General features: G+C 44.0%; 1 protein-coding gene across 2 annotated transcripts in view; it reads right to left on the minus strand.

Moving 5' to 3' along the window:
* Positions 1–3,433: 3,433 nt before the first annotated feature.
* DCLRE1B (DNA cross-link repair 1B) overlaps positions 3,434–27,400 on the minus strand; it is a 36,775-nt gene continuing 12,808 nt past the window's right edge. For both annotated transcript variants that reach the window (XM_083172764.1, XM_083172765.1), the window contains exons 3-5: positions 23,339–23,504; positions 7,066–7,245; positions 3,434–5,683 (exon numbers count right to left, since the gene is read on the minus strand). In XM_083172764.1, coding sequence (XP_083028890.1) covers positions 4,635–5,683; positions 7,066–7,245; positions 23,339–23,504 — 1,395 coding nt within the window. In that variant the 3' untranslated portion in view covers positions 3,434–4,634. The remainder of the gene's footprint in view (positions 5,684–7,065; positions 7,246–23,338; positions 23,505–27,400) is intronic.

Genomic DNA, 27,400 nt, shown 5'->3' on the forward strand with positions numbered 1-27,400 from the left:
TCTCACAGCATAATGTACGTTTTAATCCTTGGCCCAGACTAGGGATGTACATTAAAGCTTTGATGTGTTTTGTGTATTGTTATAAGAAAAAAGTTTGGTACCGTGTTAGCCAGTTGATAAGAAAAGTTTTATTGTTCCTCAGTGAGAAAAACAAAATAGCAATCTAGCAAATATGATACCTTTTAATGGCTAACAAAAATAAATGTTGTTAAAATGCAAGCTTTCGAGACTTCTTAGGTCTCTTCCTCAGGCATGGTTATTTCATGTTATAAAGGTATAATTTGCCCTTGCTATTACCTGAAATAATGCATGTAATGGAGACATACAGTACATGACACTGCCATGCCGTGTGACTATAGCATGGCAGTAGAAGCCATAGTGTGTTTGTTTGTTTTTCTGAAAGCTACTGGTTGTGGAATTTAAGCTCCTGAGCTGAGGATTGTGCCTGAAAGCAGTGTGGCTATTGAGTAGCAGCTTTCGCTGGGACTGCAAAGGACGGAACTAGCAGCAGAACTACCGGCGGTGTAGCCAATGCATTGCACCAGTGCCCATGGCAATGTAAAGGCCCAGAGCAGAGTTGCCTACCATCCGGCATGCTGCCAAGGGGCCCTGGGAAGTGAGGTGTCTGGCTCTGTGCCGTCACGTTAAATAATATTGCCTAGTGTGGCTGCCGCAGTCATACCTCTCTGATCGGGCAGTTCTCCCTTGACTCGGGTCTCAAAAAAATAGCTTTGCAACATGCGCAGAAACACTGTATATAGCTATAAAAAAAAAACAGCGGGAGCTGCTTGCCCGCAGCAGCAGTCTGCGACTCAGAGTTCAGCTAGCAGCACGCCCTGCCCCTTTGTTGGTGGAGGAGGTAAGAGGTGGCTCAAGGCTGGGTCGCCAGTAGAAAAAAAAAAATATTACATATTCACAGGACCCAAGTAGGGTCAAACAGACAATGGATATAAGTAATAAGGAGAGCAGTCAGGGCACAGTGGGGGAAGATGGAGTAGACAAGAGAAGGTAGGCTTCAGAAATTAAATAACCTCAAGAACAGTAGAGAATAAGGAAGGTGGGGGGGGGGAGGTTATTGATATTTCAAAATATTTTAAGCTGGAATGTACAAAAGGGGTTGGCTTATATTTTTTCATAACACTGCTGCTTCAAACGGAGATGTATATACATAGTCTCTGAGCTGGTAACTAAATACTTTGTAAGCTGTTGTGTACCATCTACCCCCCACCTTCCCTTGAACTCAACTATCTGCCACTAGGTGCTCATTTCCTCCTCCTTCCTCCCTGACGGTCAGCTGCTGGGTACTTATCTCCCTCCTGTCTACTGAGTGTTCATCTTTCTCCTGTTCTCCCTGTTACTGGTACTTACCTGCCCCCATCTTTACCAATAGACACCTGCTAAGATACCAACTGCCATCAGGTGCAATCTCTGGCTCTCCCATCTGCCATTATACCTCCTCTCTCCTGCTATCCCATCTCCCACTATTCCTCCTCTCCCATTATTCCACCTCTCTCCTGCTCTCTTATCTCCCATTATCCTCCTCTTTGAGACAGTGCAAGGTTTTTTGGCACCTAGGCAAAAAATTTAAGCAACATACCACCCACACACCAATACAGACTTTCCAAAACCTTAGATGAAAGTGTGAAGGTGGCATATTAGAAGTTCAACAAGGAATGCCTCTCAGAATGATCCTTAATTTTGGGACAGTCAGACTCAGGCATGCCCCTCCATGATTCTTTTGCCACTAGGCAGCTGCCCAATTGCAGAGCCGTCTTCATCCTCTATCCCATCGACCATTACTACTCCTCTCTCCTGCTGTCCCACCTTTGTGATAACATTGGGGCTCCATCCATACTCCCGTACCTTGCCACACCAGCAACTATGCACCCCAATCATAGTTCCCCCCCACCCCCATTTATTTCTGGATGTCCCCTGCATTAGAAATCCCATCTGATCCAATGCGCAGTCCCAGGGGATGTAATGCAGTGATGTATTATGTAACATAATACAGTGTATATGGGGGATGTAGTGTGGTGAAGTTGTGTAGTAGGGAACATGCTGTAGTTGAGGGGGCATGTTAGTGAGACATTGGGGTCATTTAGGCACAGATGGGATTTTGATGGTGAAGACGCTGTTGTGAAGTGGAGAATCATTCCAACAACATGCTAACTTTTTTTTTTCTATTTCTTGCAGGCTTACTGCGTTGCCACACTGGGGGCTCGGAGGAGATCACCACCAATTCAATTCTCCCTCATGGACCCCAACGAGATAAAATAGCCACTGTACGTCAGGATTCCAACTGTCGATCTTCTGGCAGTCAGGATTCCAATGTTGGGAGAAACAACCGCAGGAATGCAGAGTGAGTCATCCGGCACCTGATGCCTGAGGGCCCAAACTGTATGTTTGCACCTGAGCCTACAAGTTGCTAGTTCCACCACTGGCCAACTGGTTTGCCCTTCGTGGTTTATGCTACTTTGTGGAGAAGAAAATTGATCAAAATCTGTGATCCGACACCATTATATGGCATCTGGACATTAATCACAGAGTGTTGGACGGTGTTGAAGTTTCTTAGGACCTGTTCTACTTTTACTTCCAAAGGCCCAAATATAATAGGGTGTAAGAATCAGAAAGTGAGAGATTTTGGGAGTGTTTTCCAATTTTTTTACAGCGGCAATCAATTAAATGACAAAAATCAACCTGGTTTTGCAGTGTAAATGATTGCCACAAAAAATAGGAAATCTCTCTCTCTTTTTGATTCTTACACCCTATTATATTTGGCCCAAAGTGTCTATCTTATAGCTGTTTTAGACAAGTTATAATAAGCAAGTCTTTAATAAATCTATTGTTTTAATTTGGCATGTTTCCTGTCTTGCATGACCTGACCCAGAATCCTGGAGTACACTCTGAATTTAGGCTTGGTGCGAGTGCAGCTAAAAAAAAAAGAAGCGTGGCGTCACAGGAGCCGGTGTATTTCGAACCCCGTTTCAGGCACTGTGGGTGAGAACTGAGTGCAGACTTCATTGTGATTCCATTCCAGATGTGTCAGGCTACTGCCTTGCAGCTTATTCTCCTGTGATGCACACACATCATGGGAGAGCTATATTGCATGCAGCTGCAATCCAATTGCAGCCATGGCCACACAGACCCACAAATCTCAGAAGGCGGCACTCATGCTGCATGTAAGGCTGTAATATCGGTATATATATGAAACCTATTTGTAAACTATTACAGCCATTTCCACAATAAATATATACAGTTTCACATTAAGCAACAGAATTAGGTCTTTTTAGGTTCTAACAGTCAAAACGGTATATTTTAAGTACGAACACCCAGTTATTTTAGGCCCGTAGAAATGAAGTATGTACATAAAACAAAAAAAATTGGAGTGTAATGGGAAAGGATTAGAATAAATTAGAATTTAAGAATCCTAGGCTTAGTTATAACACACTTTTATTTCATTGTAAAAACAAAAAATACATGAAACTTGAGTGGCACACAATGACCAAGGACATAAACAGGAGGGCAATTTTTCAAAAGAGCAGCAAAGTGGACCAATCTGTTCTTTTATACTGTGAAATTATAGGTTTCTAGATAAGGTAAAGAAAAGAAAATAATCTAGCCACTGCTGACTTAAATTAAGTGAGGGTATTCAGGTATCAAGGGTAATGAGACCCGATTTCCGACTGTCGGCATGTCCCGACAATCAGAATCCGGGACATTTTCCGACAGGAACTGGACAGCCGGTGTTCAAATGTACCAACTGTCGAAAAGTCCATAAATCGGCAAAAACGTCTGCAGATTGCCGAAAAAAGGTCAGTGAATTTTTTTCCAGCAGAAATAGAAAGAAATAAGTCACACGTGGCACTATACAAAAGCAGCTGTTTACGCAGAAAGAAAAAAAAACACAAGTTTCATTGAATCTATTTGTTTTCAAGAGTACATTTTTTTGTTTTTGTTTTTTCAGGTGGCCAAATTGGATAGTTGGATATCGCTCCTGATGTTTGTTCAAAACTAATTAGATACCCCCACTGTACCAATATACTTTAAGATGCGGGGTATTAAAACTAAACTAGATTTCGTGATTAGCTAAATATTGCATATGTGTTCTGCAATGCAATTTCCCAATGGTCTGGAAACTGCGCAGGATCCATCCTGCGTATGTGCAGTACAGGACCTGTGATTGCATAGCGATCGAATACCAAAAATGCAATTGCCTTGGCCCATTTGACGGGCATGGTATGGTGGTCCGACAGGGGGGATCCAGACAGTCAGTATCCTGGCATTTCTGGAAACAAGGGAGTGATCCCCATTTTTCGGGAGTACCATAGTAACTAAGGCTATGGCTACGTTATGCCATAGAGTTCAACCTATTGTTGTTCAGTGGCTAGGCCAAGGAATGCATGTATAGAAAAACGCAGAAAATGGTATGGTCTAAATCTGATTTGGAAAAAAAGCATGTAAAAGTACAAACATATGGTGCACTGTATGTGGGGCAGATGTAACATGTACAGATATTTAGATCTGGGTGAAACTGCACATCAGATTCTCTTTCCTCGCACATGATCTTGCAAGTTTTATTTACAGTCACATTTATAATCACAGTCATCACACATATAGTTTAACATATATTTCTATTAAATTACCTTACTATGGCTTATTCTACAATTGCAGGTTTGTAAATAGGTCTCAACTTGATGATGAAAGTGCTTTGAGTTAAATTGTTTTCGTTTCATGAAGGGTAATATGGAAAGGCCATCTGCCCTAGTAATAGAAAAAGCCATATGCGGAGAATTTGCAGGAGAAATAGGGATGTTGGGGGTAAGGGGAGTTCTTGTCTCTTTATAAAAGAAAGAAGAGTTGGATAACACTGTCAAGTTCATGTCTTTAGAGGACAAGATTGCAGAAAGCATCTCAAACTCATTCTCGCAAGACTGTTGAGTTTTATCCAAAAAAGGAGTCATATTTTTGTTTGGTACAAGCAGAGTTGACTCAGTCAATGGTTTTGATGCTCGACCACGTTCTGAACCAGTGTCAATATTGTGCTCATATTCCAAGCTTTTTCCATTGCATGAAGAATTTGGGGTGATTTCCTGTTTACCTTTACAAGACACTGCTGACTGCAAGGAGCACAAGCCCTTTTCAGGGGAATCAAATTCTACCCCTCGAGGTGCATTTTTTCTTGCAAGCTTGGGTTTTTTACTGCACACTTCACTTGTTAAGTCTGGTCTTTTCATAAATGCTTTAACTGAATTAGGAATTTTTACGCATTTTTTTGCTTCCACATGATTTAAATATGGCTCTAGATGAGTCATGCAATCTTGTGTTTTCACCACAGGAATAATGGAACAAGGCTTTAATTGCGAAACAAACTCAATAAGTTCATCATATGAAGAATGGTCTGAATATGGAACCACATAAACATCTTTGTGCCAAACTTTGACTTTTCGACTGGTGGGAAGAATAGCAATGGTTGGATGAATACAGTTCCATTTAACCAGGTTAGCATAATTGACTTCAGACTGCTCCACCACACGAATTCTCCCTGCTCCATCCAGCGTTGCAAAAACATCTTCCGTTTCTAGGATAGTGAGTAATTCCAGTCTCTGAGGGCTTACAACAATCCAAGAATTAAAAGTCTTTGCCAAGTCCACCAGAAGTGATTCCTTTCCAAGACTGTAGAGGCCTGCAAGTAAAAATATTCCAAAATGTTAATGCACTGCCTACCGTATAGCTGAAAATGGCAAGCAATGCAAGATGCAGGAATATATACATATATAAAAATGATTCTTTAAAATCAATTTGTAGGAAAATATTTATGCAATTACTTCAGTCTCTACGACCAGTGACAAAATGATAAACATACACACAGTGGCCATTTTATAAATTATATTTGCTTATTAATGCAAGTATCAAATCAGACAATCTATTGATAAAAACATGCAACATGTCCAGGTGGTTCAGATACACAGGAATGATGACGAAATATAATCTAAGGAACAGTGACCGCGGAAAGATCATTGGCATCAGAGAGGTGGATTTGAGTTTCTGATGACCCTGGAACGGAGAGGAAGAAGTGACGGGTGGAGCGGCACACAGTGGGGCAGCCAAGCAATTTCTTTCATTAAAAAATGCAGCACTCCCTGCACAGATTGCTGTGGCCAGGCAAGGTGGTCCTGCTGGTATGGTCCCCCTTTGCACGCTTATGCACCCAGCACTCTCGCCAATTCAAATTTGTTGCAGGTGGACACTGACTCTGGATGGACCGGAATCAGCAGATGCCCGAAACAAGTTCTAATTGGTGAGAATGCCAGTTTCTAGGGGAGTCTAAATGCCGGGCGGCAGAGCATCTTTTGCCGGGCAAACCGCCCAAAAAGTTAACCCTGGGGAGAACACTAGACTCCAGTAGGTGCAGGTTCAACAAACCTGTATATTTGGTAATTGGAAAAAGGTCATATGCTCTGAAAAACCTATTTTTTTCTCTGACATATAGATGTTAGGGTAAGTGAATCCCGAGAGGTAACATTTTAGACTTGTGGTGATGATGTAATGGTGAAGGAAAGGGTTTTTTTGGGCACATATTAGACCTTTATATCAACCATTATATCAACTGAACATTAATTAAATGCACCAGCTTACCTATAATATTGCTAATGTCCTATTGCATCTCTTTATAACCACTGTCAACTCATCTTTTAATGGCTACATCTAGCAAGCAAACTAGCAAAAACAGAAAAAAATATGTCATAGAAGAAGTTTTTGGGGCACACAAAGACCAAGATTTTTGAAAGTGTGCCCCAACAGCTACCGTGTAGGATTGACTAAAAAGCTAATTTTCGCTGCTTAGCGAGTCAATTCAAATCACCCCCAAATGTATCATAAAAGTAGAGGTTCAGTTGATGGGAGGAGAATTAGCTTTTGGATGACAATGAGAGAAGCATCTTCCCAACAGGAACCCTAGGCAGTAGATCCCTTTTATTCTGAAATCTGAAAAGGAATTGTGTTTATTAGCAAAACAGTGGACAGCTACTAAGAGTACATATCTAAGAAAAACATTGGTCTACTTACCAATTACTATGTCATGGAATTGGTGATCATTAATTATTTCCTTAATTTGCTTTGTGGCTTCTTGGCGAGTGGGTAACTTGCGTTCAGGGTCACAATTTGTATTGTCCAGGTAAAGAACATCAATCATCTTGTTCCTAAGAGGTGGGTTTTTTAGCATAAAAGGGCTGAAGCGGAAATCACCTAAGTTGAAAAATATAACCACTAAATATCAGTAATTAATAGCAACATCCCATCTTCTATAGAACTCCAATCTTAGTATATTTACCCCGAAGTGTATTGAAATTGCCTTTACAGCACAAAAAATACTGAATACAAAACAAGCCTAACAATAGATATTATTTATTATCTTTCCAATCTGATATGTTGGAATAAAAATCTGGTAATTCCCATCCATTTTTAAGATTTTGGGTGCCGATGGTTGATTGTAAATTGTTCCATGACATTACCAGATTGTCGTTCAAACCATCCAGATTGGAAAGAATCTTTAGGCCCAGACACACTAGAAGATTATCTTTCCAAACTGGCTGGTTGGAATGAAGGTACTTGTGTATTAGCCGGGCGCCCGGTACATAGTTAGCATAGTCAGAAGGAAGTAGCGTGGTGTTCCCGTTGCCAGCGTAGTTAGCGTAGTCAGTGTCAGAATCAGCATAAACGGACACCCAATGCGCAGGAACACGAAGGAGTTAAAGTGGCGTTGCCATAACAAATCGTGCCGTAAGAAGGTGAGCCTGCATGCGGCACATTGGTTCCTGGGTTGCCGTTTACCGTTTTTGACACCTTTATTTACTCATGGACTGAGGAGCTCACAACTATACATTTTTGTGAGCGTCAATTGAACATGTCAAACAAAACAGCAGTCCAGTATAATTTGCATTGTATTATTGTGCATAGGACGCATTTGCGTCCGCATACCCCCTTTATGCATGAGGCGCACGTGCTATGAATTACTGAGACGCAGGAACGTCTGAGACGCACCTGCGTCTCAGACAGCTGGGGCGCCTCTCCACAGGTGCCCGCATGATCCCCTCCCTGCCGGCATCCTTCAGCGCAGGGGATCTGGCGGTTACCGGTGATGTGTGAGAGGCGCTCACTAGGCTTGGCATGGATGCCAGGGACAGAGCCATGGACACCAGGGACATAACCGGGCTGCCGTGGAGTCACTACGCTAACTACGCTAGGCAGCCGTTGGGCTGCCGCGAAGTCACTAGGCAAACTACTCTATGCAGCCATTGGACTATGCTGACAGCGTAGCTTAGCCTATGGCTGAGTACATATGGTAATTGGGCACCCAGCTAATACACAAGTACCGGAATGAAAACCTGGAAATTTTTGGGAGCAAATGACAATTGACCATTTGCTCCTAAACATGGAAATTAGACAAAAATGGTCATTGAGACAAATTGGTTAAATCTATTTATGCAGATGACTGCTTTTGTCCATTTTCCAAATTTTGGGAGCAAATGGTTGATTATAATTTGTTCCCAAAAATGTCCAGATTTTCACTCCAACCAGCCAGATTGGAAAGATAATCGTCTAGTGTGTTTGGGCCTGTAGAGTTTGTATCCAGTTTAGACTATTTTTGAAGGATTCTAGTGTGGAGGCCTCTCGAACTGTGCAAGGAAGAGTTCCATTGAGTCAGTGCCACAAATCTGAAAGTTTAATCACCAGATGAATCCTGAGAGATTTTACAAATTACAGTAATTGAGCAAGGCTGTAAAGAATCAGGAGCTGCTTCAAGTAACTTGGGCCTCGTTCGTGTAGAGCTCTGAAAATCATTCAAATCAATCTTGAAAATGATTCACCATTTTACAGGTAATTAGTGAAGGGAGCAGAGATTTACTGGAATGGGACCGTTTGGTTAATAGCCTGGCAGCTGCATTTTGAACCATCTGCAAATGATACAATTCTTTTATTGGGATATCAAGGTAAAAAAACATTATAGTAATATAGGCATGCTGATACAAATTCATGTATGACTTTAGGTAGATCTTCTGAGGAAATTAAGTGATTTATTAGTGTTACTTCTAGGAACTAAGCAGGGCAGGGCGCTGCTGCTCAGGGACAGGATAAGGTGGGCGGACGGGGCATGTCCACATAACCGTTGTGGGCAGTTCAAGGCTACAGACGGCATGAAAGGGGCGTGCCCAGGCCCCCATCACTAAAGGGGGAAAGCGCCGGGCATCGACATCTACAGCAGCACTGGGCTTCCCTGCCGGTGTGGCAGGCTCTTTTAGCGGGGCGCTGCTAGAGGGGCAGGGCGCAGCGCCCGGCTAAAACAGCCTAGCGGGAACACTACTTTGTTGTGGCTGTGCTCTGTGATAAAAGAATGAAAATTTGATTGTAATGCATGCCTGATATTTAAATGGTGACTATCCCCGCTACCACGGATACTGGGGGTGGTGGTGATCCGGCATCAGCGAGCGCATACACACTTGCCAATGCGGTGGATGATGGGGGGGGGGGGGGAGCAGGGGCACTCCCTCATCTGTACATGCACAGATGACATAGCGAGTCATTAATGACCCGTGGGAGCACCGCATCATCCGTTTGGGATTGCTTACACACTGGGAAATATAATGAGCGATAGCCTACACAAGGGCTAAAATAAGCAATATGACTCATTACAAGGCTTAAGAGTCAAGCCGCTACCAAGGACAAAACTAAGTTTCCACACATGTTCAGTGTTTTGTATTACTGAACCTCCAAGGCTAAAAGGAAGACAATTTAGCTGAACATAAATAAATGTACAGTAGGTCTAAACCAGTTACTAATGTTTCAGGTAGTGCCGTATAAATTATTGTTCTGTTGGGCAATTTCTCAGAATTTTATATATTTATTCTAATAAAAGGTACTTGTTTCCTAGCACGGCCACACCGATATCAATCTTGAGAGTCTTGAGCATCGCGTCGCATCGGTGGTTTTTTTGTATGGTAACGATGCTCCCGACCGATAAGATACCCCCGATATAGTTATGTACTCACGATGTATTTTTTTCGCGTCGGTATTCATATCGGCATCTTGTTGATTGAATCGGGGCCCTTTCAATTGTGTACCCCCGACCGACGCGATACTACCGATTTACTTCTTTTCTCACGATCTTGCTATTAAATCGCGTCGGTCGCGTCGCATGTTTAAGGAAAACCCCCCGATGCTCACGATGCACACGATTTTCATCTGTCCCATTGGCCCAACGATTTTCCCGCTGTTTAGGCCCTTTTTAATAGGCCCAATTAATCTATATAGTCCAACCCCCTATAAAATCTACCTAGTAACATATGTTTTAATGTGTTGGAATGTGTGTTTCTATGTCAATATGAAATCTTCCCTCTGTAATCTGCTCAGTTACAGCATCAATGTCAATATTTACTGTGATAGTCCGGCCCCTTACTTTGACAGCCCCTTCTGTTATTTTTTCCCCTACTGCCTTTGTGGGTTTGTCTCGGTAGGAGTGAGACGTGTATTCAGTTGCTGGTGATTTCTTGGACGATTGATCCTTTGCTGGTGATATCTCCCTGATTGATCTTGTGCTTTGAATACCATTTGCTGTTGATCCTGAGCCTTGTGCTGCGGATTGCTGCTGTTCCAGTGGATTATTGCTGATCCTGATTATTCTGCGATTGATTTCTGCTGATCCTGACCCTGAGCCGTGCTGATCGTTAGTCCTGAGCTGTGGATTGGTCTGCTGTGGAGTGCTCTGTGGGTGATTTCAAGACCTCTGAGATGGCTGAGGTGAATATGTTCTCACTGCCTACAAGTGAGGAGGAGGCAGTGGCGTTTCTGCAGCGCCATCATCTGCTGCCATCAGAGGCTACGTGCGACAATGGTCATCCGATGCGGCTGAATTTGAAGGAGACCATGTGGCACTGTAACGTGAGGGACTGCCGTTTGAAGAGGAGTCTGAGAGCAGGACTGTTCTTTCCTGGATGTCGTTTGCCTTTCTTAACGCTGGTCCGCTTCATATTTTCCTGGGTGGAGGAATATACCAGCATTGACTACTGTGAGAAGAATTTGTCCCTCTCTAAGAAGACGGCTGTCCTGTACAATAAGTACATGAGGGAGGCCTGCCTGCTGGACCTCATGGCGCAGCCGCAGCGCCGGATTGGAGGTCCCGGCATGATCGTCGAGGTGGATGAGACCCTCTTCGTCAAAAGGCAGGCAAATGTTGGCCGAGTTTTGCCTCAGCAATGGGTATTTGGTGGCATATGCAGAGAAACAGGGCAGTGTTTCGCCACCAAGGTTGCCACTCGGGACGCCAACACCCTCATGGAAGCTATCCTGCAGTTTGTGGAGCCGGGGTCTCATGTGTACACTGATTGCTGGAGAGCCTACAGTACGGCCCAGCTGAATGCTGCAGGATATGAACATGCCCAGGTTAACCACCGTTATAACTTTGTAGACCCTACAACAGGGGTTCATACCCAGAATGTTGAACGGATGTGGGGGGCATGTAAGTGGCGGAATAAACGCCACAGGGGCACCGCCAGGCATATGCTCCAGAGCTATCTGGAAGAATTCATGTGGCGGAAGAGCCTGGGACAAGAGAACCCTTTTGCCCGCATACTAATTGCCCTGACTTTATTGCCCAAGGACTCTTGAGATTTACCCCCATTTCTGTTTCCCCCATTAATGCTCATGTGATATGTTTTGTTTGCCATTGATTATATACAGTTTTTCTATTTTCATTTGAAAAGTAAAATTTAAAAAATGCTTTTAAAACACTTGTGTTTCTTGTCTCAGGTGAATGATTTGTGATGGATGAATGCTATGGAGTCACACCACCACTATCCAAATAATTTTTGGAGTGCGGTGAGTGTAGTGGAGCACTAAGTCAAAATCGTGGTAAGCGCAGCAAACCCCAAGAAGCGTGTGTGGGTTATTAACATTATAATTTTCATAGGCTTCTGGGGCTTGGGGCCCTCACCATGGTTTGGACACAGAGAACCACTTTTTTTAAGCATACTAAGCATGATCAACTTGAAGTTGACATGTTTAGTCGACATGTCGACATGATACACATGTTGACATGTTTAAAAGCATATCGCGTCGGCCGCAATGTACTGTGAGCTTAACAGCTCAATGCTGCCGACCGACGTGACATGTACTTGATTAAGCACTATATAGTGCTTAATACTGATCTTAACATGTCCGTCGCGTCGGGGCCGTTTTACAACGACTCCGACCGACGCGATCGATCAGTATAAGCACTATACAGTGCTTAATACTGTTCTTAACATGTCCGTCGCGTCGGGAGCATTTTACAATGGCTCCGACCGACGCGACCGATCAGTATAAGCACTATACAGTGCTTAATACTGTTCTTAACATGTCCGTCGCGTCGGGAGCATTTGACAATGGCTCCGACCGACGCGACCGATCAGTATAAGCACTATACAGTGCTTAATACTGTTCTTAACATGTCCGTCGCGTCGGGAGCATTTTACAATGGCTCCGACCGACGCGACCGATCAATTGCGAAGTAACTCCCCGTATTACGCGCTACACCGTCAATATACAAAGAAATATCGCGTCGGTCGGTCTTATGCATTGTCGTGAGCGTAACATCACCGCCCGACCGACGCGATATTTCTGCCTGCCGGAAAAAACGCGCCAAAAGCACTCTGGGGAAGGACATCAGCAGCCATTTTGATGGTAATCACTCAGCAATACGCAGCAGCTGTGTCTGGCTCCCTGCCCAAAACAGTAAGTAGATTTAGAGAATTACTGAGCATAGGTGGGCCTTTGGGTTTGTGAGGAATATATACAGGCTTAGGAGGGTGGGGGTGGGGTGGGGGGGGGGGGGGGGGGTTTGGAGGGGTGGGGGCGCTTACTGTGGTTATACATGTGTCCTTCATATATCATTTTTTTGAGGATTAGGGGGTTATCATTGGCTGTATAGAGTGGATAATGCTTATGTTCAAGGGGTAGTGCTTATCTAAATAGCTATAAAGTGTTTATGTGCAGTATTTTATGAAGTGTATGACTTTAGTGTCATAGCAATAATGATAATATGGATAACACAGGTTTATGTGCAGAGAATATCATGTGCCTGGAAATGATGTACTGTGTGTTATAATACATACAGAATAGTCTGTTGTTTCTGATAGTAATGCATGGTGACATAGACTGTAATGATTTCTTGGTACATATTTGTTAAATAGAGCAGTTTGAGGTGTGTTGTGCTTGTTATTGAAATGGTGCAGCAGGCAGTATGCTGTGTCTACTTTATAGTAATGTGCATGTAAAGTGGTTGGTAATCGAAGTGTGAAATGGCCTCCACAATTGTTAACACCACCCCCACTATCCACGTGAACCCGAAGCGTGGCGAGCGCAGCGAGCCCCGCGAGGGGCGGCGGTACGCGTCCTCCGACCTTTTCATGCCCTACTATCCACGTCGGCGTGGAGTTGAGAATATAATAGTGTGGTGAGCGCAGCGAGCCACCGAGCCCGAAGCGTGGCGAGCGCAGCGAGCCCCGCGAGGGGACGCGGATACCTTCACAGGTAAGCGCGTCCCTTCGCGGGCTTCATAGGTGTCCACATCACCACGGACACCTGTGAAGCCCGCGAGGGGACGCGCTTACCTGTGAAGGTATCCGCGTCCCCTCGCGGGGCTCGCTGCGCTCGCCACGCTTCGGGCTCGGTGGCTCGCCACACTATTATATTCTCAACTCCACGCCGACGTGGATAGTAGGGCATGAAAAGGTCGGAGGACGCGTACCGCCGCCCCTCGCCACGCTTCGGGTTCACGTGGATAGTGGGGGTGGATTTGTATGTCATTCCATTTTGATTATTGATGTTTTTTTTATTTGTTTTGTGGAATTGCAGTTGCGGTTATCGTTGAATAAAAGCCTGAAAAGTTTCTATTGAATTCTCAATTTTTGCACGGAATAATGTAAGTTGTGCTTAAATTGTGCTTCTAATTAATTTGTTAATGTACCCAAAATGACTTTTTTTCACAGTGTACCACCCCCACTATCCACGTGAACCCGAAGCGTGGCGAGCGCAGCGAGCCCCGCGAGGGGCGGCGGTACGCGTCCTCCGACCTTTTCATGCCCTACTATCCACGTCGGCGTGGAGTTGAGAATATAATAGTGTGGCGAGCGCAGCGAGCCACCGAGCCCGAAGCGTGGTGAGCGCAGCGAGCCCCGCGAGGGGACGCGGATACCTTCACAGGTAAGCGCGTCCCTTCGCGGGCTTCATAGGTGTCCACATCACCACGGACACCTGTGAAGCCCGCGAGGGGACGCGCTTACCTGTGAAGGTATCCGCGTCCGCTCGCCACGCTTCGGGCTCGGTGGCTCGCTGCGCTCGCCACACTATTATATTCTCAACTCCACGCCGACGTGGATAGTAGGGCATGAAAAGGTCGGAGGACGCGTACCGCCGCCGCTCGCCACGCTTCGGGTTCACGTGGATAGTGGGGGTGGATTTGTATGTCATTCCATTTTGATTATTGATGTTTTTTTTATTTGTTTTGTGGAATTGCAGTTGCGGTTATCGTTGAATAAAAGCCTGAAAAGTTTCTATTGAATTCTCAATTTTTGCACGGAATAATGTAAGTTGTGCTTAAATTGTGCTTCTAATTAATTTGTTAATGTACCCAAAATGACTTTTTTTCACAGTGTACCACCCCCACTATCCACGTGAACCCGAAACGTGGCGAGCGCAGCGAGCCCCGCGAGGGGCGGCGGTACGCGTCCTCCGACCTTTTCATGCCCTACTATCCACGTCGGCGTGGAGTTGAGAATATAATAGTGTGGCGAGCGCAGCGAGCCACCGAGCCCGAAGCGTGGCGAGCGCAGCGAGCCCCGCGAGGGGACGCGGATACCTTCACAGGTAAGCGCGTCCCTTCGCGGGCTTCATAGGTGTCCACATCACCACGGACACCTGTGAAGCCCGCGAGGGGACGCGCTTACCTGTGAAGGTATCCGCGTCCGCTCGCCACGCTTCGGGCTCGGTGGCTCGCTGCGCTCGCCACACTATTATATTCTCAACTCCACGCCGACGTGGATAGTAGGGCATGAAAAGGTCGGAGGACGCGTACCGCCGCCGCTCGCCACGCTTCGGGTTCACGTGGATAGTGGGGGTGGATTTGTATGTCATTCCATTTTGATTATTGATGTTTTTTTTATTTGTTTTGTGGAATTGCAGTTGCGGTTATCGTTGAATAAAAGCCTGAAAAGTTTCTATTGAATTCTCAATTTTTGCACGGAATAATGTAAGTTGTGCTTAAATTGTGCTTCTAATTAATTTGTTAATGTACCCAAAATGACTTTTTTTCACAGTGTACCACCCCCACTATCCACGTGAACCCGAAGCGTGGCGAGCGCAGCAGTACGCGTCCTCCAACCTTTTCATGCCCTACTATCCACGTCGGCGTGGAGTTGAGAATAGATTAGTGTGGCGAGCGTAGCGAGCCACCGAGGCCCGAAGCGTGGCGAGCGCAGCGAGCCCCGCGAGGGGACGCGGATACCTTCACAGGTAAGCGAGTCCCTTCGCGGGCTTCACAGGTGTCCGTGGTGATGTGGACACTTGTGAAGCCCGCGAAGGGACGCGTTTACCTGTGAAGGTATTTGCGTCCCCTCGCGGGGCTCACTGCGCTTGCAACGCTTTGGGTGCGTGTGGATAGTGGAGGGACACAAATATATAATTACTTCTGTTGTCAAATGTGGTGTAAATTGCATTTATTATATCATATGCTATCAATATCTCAGATAAAAGCTTTGTTTTTTTTGCGGATTCTATTTCAGTTTGATTGTGATTTTTTGGCCCTTTAAGGGAATTAGTTTAAAACTCTTTTTTTTTTACACCTGCTACTGACTGAGGTAAATATTAGTGGTTTTTTTGTAGTGTGTTAATGAATAACAGTGCAGTGCGTTCATTTTAATAGTGTAAACCTAATTGTTTTTTTTTTTTTACAGAATGGCCCGTCAGGTTGATAAGAACCTCATGAAGAAGTTGATCGATCTCTACAAAGAGAATAGATGTCTGTGGCGACAAGATCACATAGATTTTCACAACCAGGCAAAGAGGAATGAGGCCTTTGGGAAGATCTCGGCCTACGCTATGAGACGTGTCCCTAATGCAGACGTCACGTGGGTCCGAAAGAAGTTCACTAATATGCGGACAGTGCTGGTGAAGGAGCACAATCGGGTCCAGCAGTCGCGATCTTCAGGAACTGACCCTGCAGATGTGTACCAGCCAAAGTTGTGGTACTATGACCGTATGCTCTTTATTGTGGAGGAGCAAGGAAGGAGGGAAGCAGAGGGAGCTGCTACGGATGAAGACTCTTCATCCAGTGCACAGGAGAGTGCTGACGTAGTAGTTCCCTCTGAGTCGTCGCAGCAGGGTGAGTCGTTGTCGGAGGTGGCGCCTCCTGTGGTGGCGAGCACCTCATCAGCTCCCCCCAGGAGGCGTAGAAGGAGACGGGCGACAAGACCTGCTGCTACCGGCCAGGAATATTGCTGCCCATACAAGGAGGAAGCAGTAAACAATCCCCCAGATGATTGCAAAATGTTTACGAATCATGTGTGCGCAGAAATGCGAAAGTGGAAGGGATCAACACAACACCACTTTAAGCGTGTGCTGTATGGCCTGATGTTGCAGGCAGCAGAGGATGATATCTGTGCTGACTGCAACGGAACGTCATGCCGCAATGCGCACAGACAGCCACCACGCCCACACCCACATCACCCCCCCATGTTCAGTGCGCCGGTTGCTCCTCCGCCTGCCCCTTACTATGCGCCGGGACCCCCTATGCCACCTCCCACTGATCCCTCGACTTTGCCTGGTGCTGTGTACTCCGCATTGCGGAATGTGCAGCCCTCCACCCCAGGCGAAGAGCGTTATTTAAATTATTAATTTGGCTAATTTGACTTTTAATTTATAATTTGGCAGCAATGTTCTTGTTTCTCTTCCTTTCTGAGTACTCTATAATAATGAGTTTTTAGTCATGTACTACAATTTTGGTTGGTGAACGTTGCAGTGCGGTCTTCCTGAATTTTGCGATGGCTGTACTAGTTTTGCTCCTTCACTAACCACTGTTCTGCATATTTGTAACTTCTTTCGGATTCATGTGATTGTTTGCATTAGTGGGCACTGTTTTGTAGTGTGCCGTGATCTTCCCACGCCTCATTTCAATTTGCCTGGTTGTGTTAGCCAGGCATCTATTCTCTTTGTACTGATCGATCAACTTCTTCTGAGTTTGTATTTTGTGTGTGTCAACTGTAAAAAATTGTGAAAAACCAAAAAAAAAAAAAAATGACATTCATATTGTTAAAAAAAAAAAAAAAAAAAAAAAAAAAAAGAAAAATGACAAAAAATATACCAAAAATGACATTTATATTGTTAAAAAATAAAAAATTAAAAAAAGACAAAAAAAAACAAAAAAGAAAAAAGAAAAAAAACATAATATTTTTATTTATTGCTTTTTTTGTATGTAATGTTCTAAAAAATGTTTCCGTAAAATAAAAATAAAGGAAAAAAATAAAAATGTTTTCAATACGTTTTAAAAAAATAAACGTAAAAAAAAAAAAACTTTTCAATAAAAGTGTTTAAATCTATTATCATGTGTCGTGTTATTTATTATTTCAGGTGTAAATGTGTGTTTAAATTTGAAGCAGCCATGTGAAACCATGAGATGGGTGCTTGCAATAGAAAATATTGCGTCGCTCGCATCGGGGCCATTGAATAATGACATTCAGTGCTCCCGATGGGACCGATAGTTGAGGCGTAGTTAAAAATAGGGTGCAACTTGTAAATGTGGGTGTAAATGTGGGTTTCAATTGGAAGCAGCCATGTAAAACCATAAAATGGGTGCTTGCAATAAAAAACATTTCGTCGCTCGCGTCAGGGGCATTGAATACTGACATTCAGTGCTCCCGATGGGACCGATAGTTGAGGTGTAGTTAAAAATAGGGTGCAACTTGTAAATGTGGGGTTGATTTGGAAGCAGCCATGTAAAACCATAAAATGGGTGCTTGCAATAAAAAAAATCGCGTCGGTCGCGTCGGGGGCATTGAATACTGACATTTAGTGCTCCCGATGGGACCGATATATGGTAAAACACCCGATATCGTTGAATTCTTCAATTATCGCGTCGGTCGCGTCGGGGACAATAAATCCTGTCATTTAGTGCTCCCGATGGGACCGATATCTTGTAATCCACCCGATTTCAGGAAAATCATGGTACACGATACACAGGATTACAAAAAATCAAGAGAATCGCGTCCGTCGGGGGTGATCGCGGCCCTTAAAGTGCACTAAATAAGAGCCGCGACCACTCCCGATTGTGGCCGTGCTAGGAAACAAGTACCTAATAAAATACTCATTACTCCTACTAATATTAAAGTTGATTTACTTTTTTATGGTCAAACATAATTTGAGTGTTGTTCAAATATTTAGAAAATCTGTCCAAATGTGTCCACTTTAAGTAAGGGATGCACTATAGTTTTTTGCCTTGAGGTTTGTGAGCATGGATCCTATTCTATTTCCAAATCTATAAAATTTAGAGTTGACGTTGAAAAGATATTTATCACCCTGGATCTGTAGGTATTTCTCAAAATGCAATTTAGCATTCTGAAAATTAAGTTTAGTCTCCTCAGTAGGATGACCTTTGATAAAACCACCTGGAGTGGCGAAATGCATCAGGGGCTGCTTTGACCCCCCCTCTATGTGCTGACTTGTGCCGGATTGTAGCCTGAACCAACCCCCGGAATCGGTAAAGTGAACTTTTCCCCAAAAGACTGTGCATCACCTCCAAGGGCTTATACCATCTTAGCCCCAACCTACCTTTCCATTAACATCATTGGATTGGACTTACCATCTATACCTGCATTTGTCTGTAATTTGTGCCAACTTGGGCCGACTGCACGGAAGATCTGTGGAGGACGCACATACCCTACTAAGCGTGGTAACTATTGATTCGTCAAAACTTTCTATTCAATTGGGGGTATAATAGGAACAGACTCTCTCCGGCAACCAGCCTTATTATCAGAGGTGTCCATATATTGATTTTATCATATTTTTATTGTGTTATATGTATGCTATATATAAATTTTATGTGGTAAATCACATTATTAAAATTTTCTGTAAACAGATTATCCAATCTATTCCAATTTTTCCATCCTCAAAACTGTGCGCTGCTTTCTTTTATTTCTTTCTCCTCAGTAGGATGTTGTTTAAATAATTGATAAGCTTCGGATAAATGTGCTTGTAGATTCATATATTTATTATTCAATTGTTTTTTTGGTTTTTGAAATCTACACCATTATTTCACCTCCAATTACAGCTTTTGCATGTTGCCAAAATAAAATTGGATTGGATGTTTTCTCCTGTATATTATTTGCAGAGTATTTCTGCCAGGAATGCACTAATGTTTCACGTGAGCCTTGTGTTTGAGAAAGGTGGGAGGGGAATTTCCAATTAGGTTTAGAGTGATGTGAGCTAGTAAGCTCGAGTTCAACAGAGACCATACCATGATCTAAGAGCACCGGAGGGGTAATTTTAGTGGCACGTACTTTTCGAAATAAGGGGTCTGGGTAATTGTTTCCTAGCACAGCGCCCAGATTTTCTACGTACGCAAGCGTAGTGAAATGGCATCGCATATGACATACGATGCGTGCGATGCAATGTGATTTCACACTCTCCCCATTCCCGCTCTCTGTTCCCCGCAGGCTGGCCCATCTGTAACACTAGGGCTATATTTACCCACATAACCCAACCCACTGTCACATCTGCCTCTTGTCATTTCTGCTCAGTAACACATTCCATCACCTCATCTGTGTCAATATTTACATTTTCTCTCTGACAACCCAACCCCCTGTCACATCTGGGCTGAAATTTCTTTGTGGGTTTGTTTGTGAGAGGAAAGGAAGGTGTATTGAGAGCTGCTGAGTATTGTATTGGATTTTGCCTGATTCGTCGCTGACTTCCGGTTTTGCTGATTTTGACTGATTCTATGCTGAGGTCCGGTTTCCGGTGAACTGCTTTCCGGGATGAATTTGTTCAGACTGCCTCAGTGTGTGCGAATGGACACACTATGAAGATGTGTGTCCGTGAAATGATGTGGTGCTGCCATGTTAAAGTGTGCAGAAAGAAGGTGAGCATGCGAGCGACCAACTGCTTTGTGGGAAGCCGCTTGCCTTTCGTCACTTTGTGTATTCATGGATCAAGGAGCAGACCTCCATCCAGAACTGCCAGGATGAACTGGCCACGTCAAAGAAAACTGCTGTGCTCTTCAACAGGACCATGAGAGAGGCCTGCACATGTGACCTCCTGGCGAAGCAGCAGCGCAGGATTGGTGGACCTGGGCTGATTGTGGAGATCGACGAGTCCTTATTTGTACGGAGGAAGTACAACGTTGGACACATGCTCCCACAGCAGTGGGGTTTTAGAGGCATCTGCCGGGAGACTGGACAATGCTTCCTCTGCATGGTGCCTCGGAGGGATGCTGCCACATGGTGGCGTCCATTATTGCAAACACTGAACTTGGCACAAGCATATATAGTAAATGCTGGAGGGGCTACACCACTGATGAACTGACCCGTGCTGGGTACTTTCATGTTCAGGTGAACCACAGGTTCAATTTCATGGACCCTAATACTGGCATGCATACGCAAAATGTAGAACGTATGTGGGGCGCATGCAAGTGCTGCAACAAGCACCCTAAATGACATTTTTCATACCCCCTCTATCCACGTCGGTGTGGAGTTGAATTTACATAGTGTGGCGAGCGCAGCGAGCCGGAAGCGTGGCGAGCGCAGCGAGCCCCACGAGGGGACGCTGTATACCTGTGAAGTAATCCGCGTCCCCTCGCCACGCTTCAGGCTCGGTGGCCCGCTGCGCTTGCCACACTATATAAAATTCAGCTCCACGCTGACGTGGATAGTGGGGGTATGAAAAAAAGTCAGAGGACGCGTTCCGCTGCGTTCGCCACGCTTCGGGATGACGTGGATAGTGGGTGGGGGGCGTGGATAGTGGGGGGGGGAGAAAGGGTGCCACCCTAAATTACATTTTTGGTCATTTAGTGGCATAGGCCTTTAAAAAGATAGGGTACAATATAAAATCGTATGCCATACAATGCGATGGGATGCGAGGAGATGATTGTATGTAATGTATTGAATGTGAACACCCATTGAATACATAAAAAATGTAGGATACAATCATCTCGTCGCATCGCATTGTATGGTATAAGATGCGATGCGACGCGATTTCCGGCCCTCCTGTCAGTCACAAGACAGAGGCGCCAAAACTTCCCAAAGGAGGAAAACAAGCAGCCATTTTCTGCATGATAGAAAGAGCAGCAGACGCTTTCCCTGGCTCCCTGTGTTGCTGGCAAAAATAAGTGGGGGTCAAGTCATTATATGAAGTGGGAAGGGGGTCATCATATGCAGGGTGTGGGTTTTGTGATCATGTGCAGGGGTGGTGGTCATGTGCAGAGGGGTTCATGTGCAGGGTGTGGGCAATGCTGATTATGTGCAGGGGTGCTGTTGATGTGCAGGGAGATATTATGTGCAGGGTGTAGGTTTTGTGATCATGTGCAGGGATAGTGATCATGCGCATAGGGGTTCATGTGCAGGGTGTGGGTAATGGTGATGGTATCCGGACTATTTGTCTACAGCAAAAAAAAAGACAACCATTAGGTCAACACCATTAGTTAGACAAGCAAAAATGTCGGCGTGCCAAAAGGTCGGCGTGCCAAAAGGTCGGCACTGCCATTAGGTCAACAGTGTCTAGGTCGAAATGGGGTTTTCCACTGTTTTTTGAGCCGACATGCGGTATTTCATGCCCTACCATCCACTAGGGTGAGGTGTGAGAATAAAATAGTGTGCCGAGTGCAGCGAGGCACCATGCCAGAAGCATTGCGAGCGAAGCGAGAGGCTGCGGTTCACTTCAAAGTGTGTCCATGTTGACTGTGTCAACATTTGGGTAAAAAAAACAGTGAAAAACCACATGTCGACCTTTTGACTGTCGACCTAATGGCAGTATCAACCTTTTGGCATGTCAACCTTTTTGCTTGTTTAACTAATGGTTGTCTATCTTTTTGCTGTAGACAAATGGTCCTGCTTCCAATGCGGATTATGTGCAGGGGTGCTGTTGATGTGCTGGGTCATGTTGTTATTAATGTCAATTAATGGACTGATTTGCCATTGTATCGGGAGATCAGTCTGGTCTATGGAATTGTGTGTATACAAGAGTATTTTGTCCAAGTGCAGACTAACCCTCAAATACCGTGCAGAAACGCACGGCTACCACGATCCAGTCAGTTTTGACTAAAGGTACAGAATAAGCGAAAAGGTCCTGAAATTGTGCAGCGTGTGTGCTTTTTATGATAATCCACCCATATTTTCTATGGCTAATCCATATTACCTCATTCTCATTATGCAAATTCAGTGAGGTGTGAAAAAAAATGTAAAACAAAAACAAACAGTAATATATTACAGATATCAGGACCTTTCTGCTGACAGAAAAACTAGCCCTTGACTCTTCGACCACTAAAATTGCATATTGTGTACTTAGCTTCATGGTGTCATTGCATCAATTAAACCACCCTGTTAAAAAAATAAGGTATTCAAATCTACAAACATGTCAACTGTAGTACAGACAGCGCTGGTGTGCAATTACTCTTGTTATTTTAGATATACTGTAGGGGGAAATTTACCAAGATGTGAGTTCTATTTCACATTAGATGTTGCAATGGGCAACAAGATACAATCTATTATCTTCTAGAAGGTACTAAATAAATACATTGATTCTGATTGGTTGCCCATTGCATCATCCTATGCAAAAATCAAACTCCCCTTTTAGTAAATTTCCCCCATAAACAGAATATTGGGATGACTCATATGGTCAAAAATGTAAACTAATGAAAAAGGTAGTATTATAGTTATCATACATAGGACCATGTAAAGAAGGCCCAATTTTTTTTTTTGCATTACTGCAACTATCCATCAGTATTTGCTCCTATTCATGCTTTTAATGGTCATATCTGCACAGGCAGAAGTTGGAATGCAATGACAAAACATGAATCCCCTACTGGTTAGAAGTCATCATAACTGCAGCAATTTAATTGTGATGGTATGGTCGCCCAGCAGCCTCCTGAGGTGCAAGAAAAAATATGCAGACTCAGGACTGTGGACACCCAAGCAGAACTTTAGATGGGTTTATATGTGCGCCCAAATAATTGACTTGTGACAATTGTTTGGGCATCTAAACAGTCCTGTTTACCTGTAACATTAGATGCTCAAAACAATTAAATTCCCCCCATAAAATGTACCTGTATATAGGACAGTACCGAAGTATCCCTCAAACAGGAACATAACAGAGCCAGGGCAATGGTTGGCATCTATTAGAGTAACAGACAATGTCTCAATGCCACAGTCATCCAGAGGCAGCATGTGGCACACTCCTACTTCCAATGGATTGATCCACTTACTCTTAACCTTGGAGAGAGAAGTTATAATTAGTTCAAGTACCAACAGTCAGAACCCAGGATTGAATTCCCCCCTTTACAATGCAATCATATTACTCATAACTCTATCTCCCAACAGGAGCTGACAGTTTCAATTCCCTTTAATGCAGAAAGAAAAGTCAATGGTGTCTGGAGATGATGGTCATTAATACTTAATACTACAATTAAGACAACTTTTATTAGATAGATTAAATAATGTTAAATACAAACTAATTTGAAATTGAAAAAGAAAATGCACAAAAATAAAAATTGAGAACAAACAAATAGATGGATTTAAAAAGTTGTGTGTTTACCCTACTTCTGGGTCACCGTTATGAATTCTAATCATATACTAGATTTTTTTTTTACAGGGAGCACATCCAAATTATTTGGATATAATGTAGGAAAAGCAATTAAATGCAATTTATAAAGGGAATGTGTCACCCCCCATACAGTCAGGATGCGGTCAAAATCCCGGCGGTCGTAATACAGACGCCGGAATCCCGACCGCCGCAATGCTGGCACTTTGTCCTTCTATGGGTGTCCACGACACCCATAGAGGGAGAATAAAATAGTATGCTGAGCGTAGCGATCCATGGCTCCCCCTTGTTGGCATTGCGGCAGTTGGGATTCCGGCATCTGTATTTCGACCGCCGGGATTTCCATACAGTCCCCTGTAACCTGTGTGTCACCAGCTATACAGTCCCACCTGTGTGTCATCACCTATATAGTCCCCTGCACCCTGTGTGTCACCTCCTATACAGTCCCCTGCGGATGCAGTCAATTTCCCGGCGGTCGGAATCCCAACCGACGAATTCCCGAAAATGTCTCCCTCCGTGGGTGTCCACGACACCCATAGAGGGAGAATCAGCGTGCGGAGCATAGCGAAGCACCGAGCCGCAGCGTGGCAAGCCCGCAAGGGAGGGCACTCCACATCCCCCCCTTGTCGGGATTTCGGCGGTCGGGATTCCAGCGGAGGGATTTTGAACGCCGGGATTCCGACCGCCGGGATTCCATACCGAATCCATCCCCTGCACCCTTTGTGTCACCACCTATACAGTCCCCACCTATACAGTCCCCTGCACCCTGTGTGTCCCCCCCCTACAGTCCCCTGAACTCTGTGTTTCACACACTATTCAGTCCCCTGCATCCTGTATTTTGCCCCCCCCTACAGTCCCCTGCACCATGTCAACAACCCCCCCCCCCCCACAGACCATGTTTCACCACCTATACAGTCTCCTGCACCCTGTGTGTGACCCTTACAGTCCAATGCACCGTGTGTCACCCCCACAGATCCTGCGTATCACCAACTTTACAGTCCCATGCACCCTGTGTTTCACTCCCCCTACAATCACTACACCCTGCATGTCACCCCCCCCCCCCCCACCCTGCGTTTCACCACCTATACAGTCCCCTGCACCCTGTGTGTCACACCCACACAGATCCTGGGTGTCATACCCCCACATCCTTACAGTCCCCTGCACCCAGTGGCGGAACTACCCAAGGTGCAGGGGGTGCAGCTGCTATGGGGCCCGGCGACTGGGGGGGCCCGATAGACAGCAGACACTGCCCTGCACCGTGCTTAGACATTTTATTATTTTTTTAAGTGAACCTATGCTCCCTGCTATATGTCAACCAAACGGTGTTGACTTAATGACTGTCGACCATCTTATATCCCCAGGGTGTAAGGGGGGGGGTGACAAACTCTCCTCATGCCCAACCGCCGTTGCAAAACAAGTTGAAATGCCTATCTTTATAATGGGGCATATATCACTAAATTCCCCAAAATCCCCTCATAGACTATATGGGAAAATGGTGTCAAAAAATCATACAGGAAGTAGCAGAAAAAAACTGACAGTTGAAAATTTTTTGCTATTTCACCCTGAAATTTGGCATGCAGCAGAGTTCATGTCGAATTTCACCTCAGTGTGTCCTATCACTTTTGAGGTGTAGCACCTTAAATACCATGCCCCATCTCAGAAGTTCCCTATGTGAGAATTCCGTTTGTTCAATTCAGCCTTAATATAAAGGGCACGACCGTGCCCTTATAATATATATAAATAATTCATGACTTTAATTGTAAATGCAAGAGTGATAAATAGCCCATTCAGTATATAGTCATTTGTATGAATAACCTTATGAACCTTTACTTATTTTGAACACATTAATGTTCACTCCACTTATTTTATTTATTATTGATTTTTTTATGTCACACCATTCCTAATTAATCGATTGAAACACTAGATGCAATTTGATCCATGCATTTTTCCATATACGGTACATGTGTACTTACATTCTGCCACAGGGGCAGTATTTCCAATATTGCATGACTTTTTATTGTATATACAGTAGTGCGAAAAAGCCCATTTAGTCATCCACTTTAATACCCTAATGAACATTTTTTGAATATAATGTTTATTTATTTATTTTTTTAATTTTTTTTTTATTTGTCTTATTTATTTTTCTTATTTTTGTTTATTTTAATTTTATTATTATTTATTTTTACTTACTCTTCACCCTATTATAAATATTAACACAGAGCCACTCCCCTTTTTTCACATTCAGACTTTCCACATGGAGTTTAAACATACTTTAGATTTCACTAACAGGAAGTGATGTAATGCCCACAGTACTATATTAAGCCCACAGGCTCTCATGCATTCACTCCAGTCTTTGGAATCCAGCAGTGCACACACTCTCCTCTGAGTCTATGTAAGTACTTTTTTTTTTTACAATTTTTTCAGTACTTTTTTCCTAGCACGGCGCCCGCTACGTTAATTGCGTAGAGGGCTATTCTGCGTAAAAAAATGGCATCACATTACATGCCATTTTAGTGGCATGCGATGCGATTTTTTTAGTTAATTTATTCACTGCTTTTATGTCCCCAGGGCATCTCATCGCATCACACCTCCCGCAAAATCGCATGTGATGCAATTTTTTAGTTAATTTATTCACTGCTGTTATGTCCCCAGGCCCATTTCATCGCATGGCATCGCACCTCCCGTAAAATCACATGCGATCGCATGCATTGGTGTGGAGTAAATGTTACATAGTGTGGCGAGCGCAGCGCCCGAAGAGTGGCAAGCGCATGCGGAATACATGTAAAATAATCCACATCCGCTCGCCACACTTCGGGCTCGGTGGCTCGCTGCCCTATATAAAATCAACTCCATGCCAACATGGATAGTGGGGTAATGAAAAAGTCGGAGGATGTGTTCCACTCCGCTCGCCATGCTTCGGGATGGCGTGGATAGTGGGGGGTGCGTTAAACCTATTTTTGGTACATATAATCATATTATTGTATACCTAATGTCATGGCATCGCACACCCTATAAAACCGCATGCGATTTTGCGGGACATGCGATGCGATATAGTGGAGGTACAATGGCCATAGAAAAAATTACATAAACAAAAAAAAAATTGCATCGCATGCCGCTATAATGGCCCATGCAATGCGATTTCCCTATGGTGCCGTACGTAGGAAATCTGGGCGCCGTGCTAGGAAAAAGTACCATTTTTTCTACCAGTCTCACTGGTGTATAAACTACTTGAAACTATAGTCTACTTTTTGTTTTTTTTTATATACATTTATATGAACTTGTATATAGAAGTTGAACTTACACTGGATTGATATAGCCATTCATTTTTCATAGATAATTGACAGAGATTTTGGTCACATAATTACCTGAGCTAATTTGTGAGCCTTTGAGAAACCAGCATTGGTGGTATGTAAAACTTTGAAATGGCATACAAACCTAATATCATATATGGTATATGACTACTAAAGCACTGTATAAAACCCGTTTTTAGGTTTCCTTCATTTAAAAAGATTGTTCTCATTGGACCATCTTATCTTTTTTGATGATCTGTTTTGATCATCTATACCTA

The sequence above is a fragment of the Crinia signifera genome, chromosome 2 (assembly GCF_055691185.1).
Source record: "Crinia signifera chromosome 2, ASM5569118v1, whole genome shotgun sequence".
NCBI lineage: Eukaryota > Metazoa > Chordata > Amphibia > Anura > Myobatrachidae > Crinia > Crinia signifera.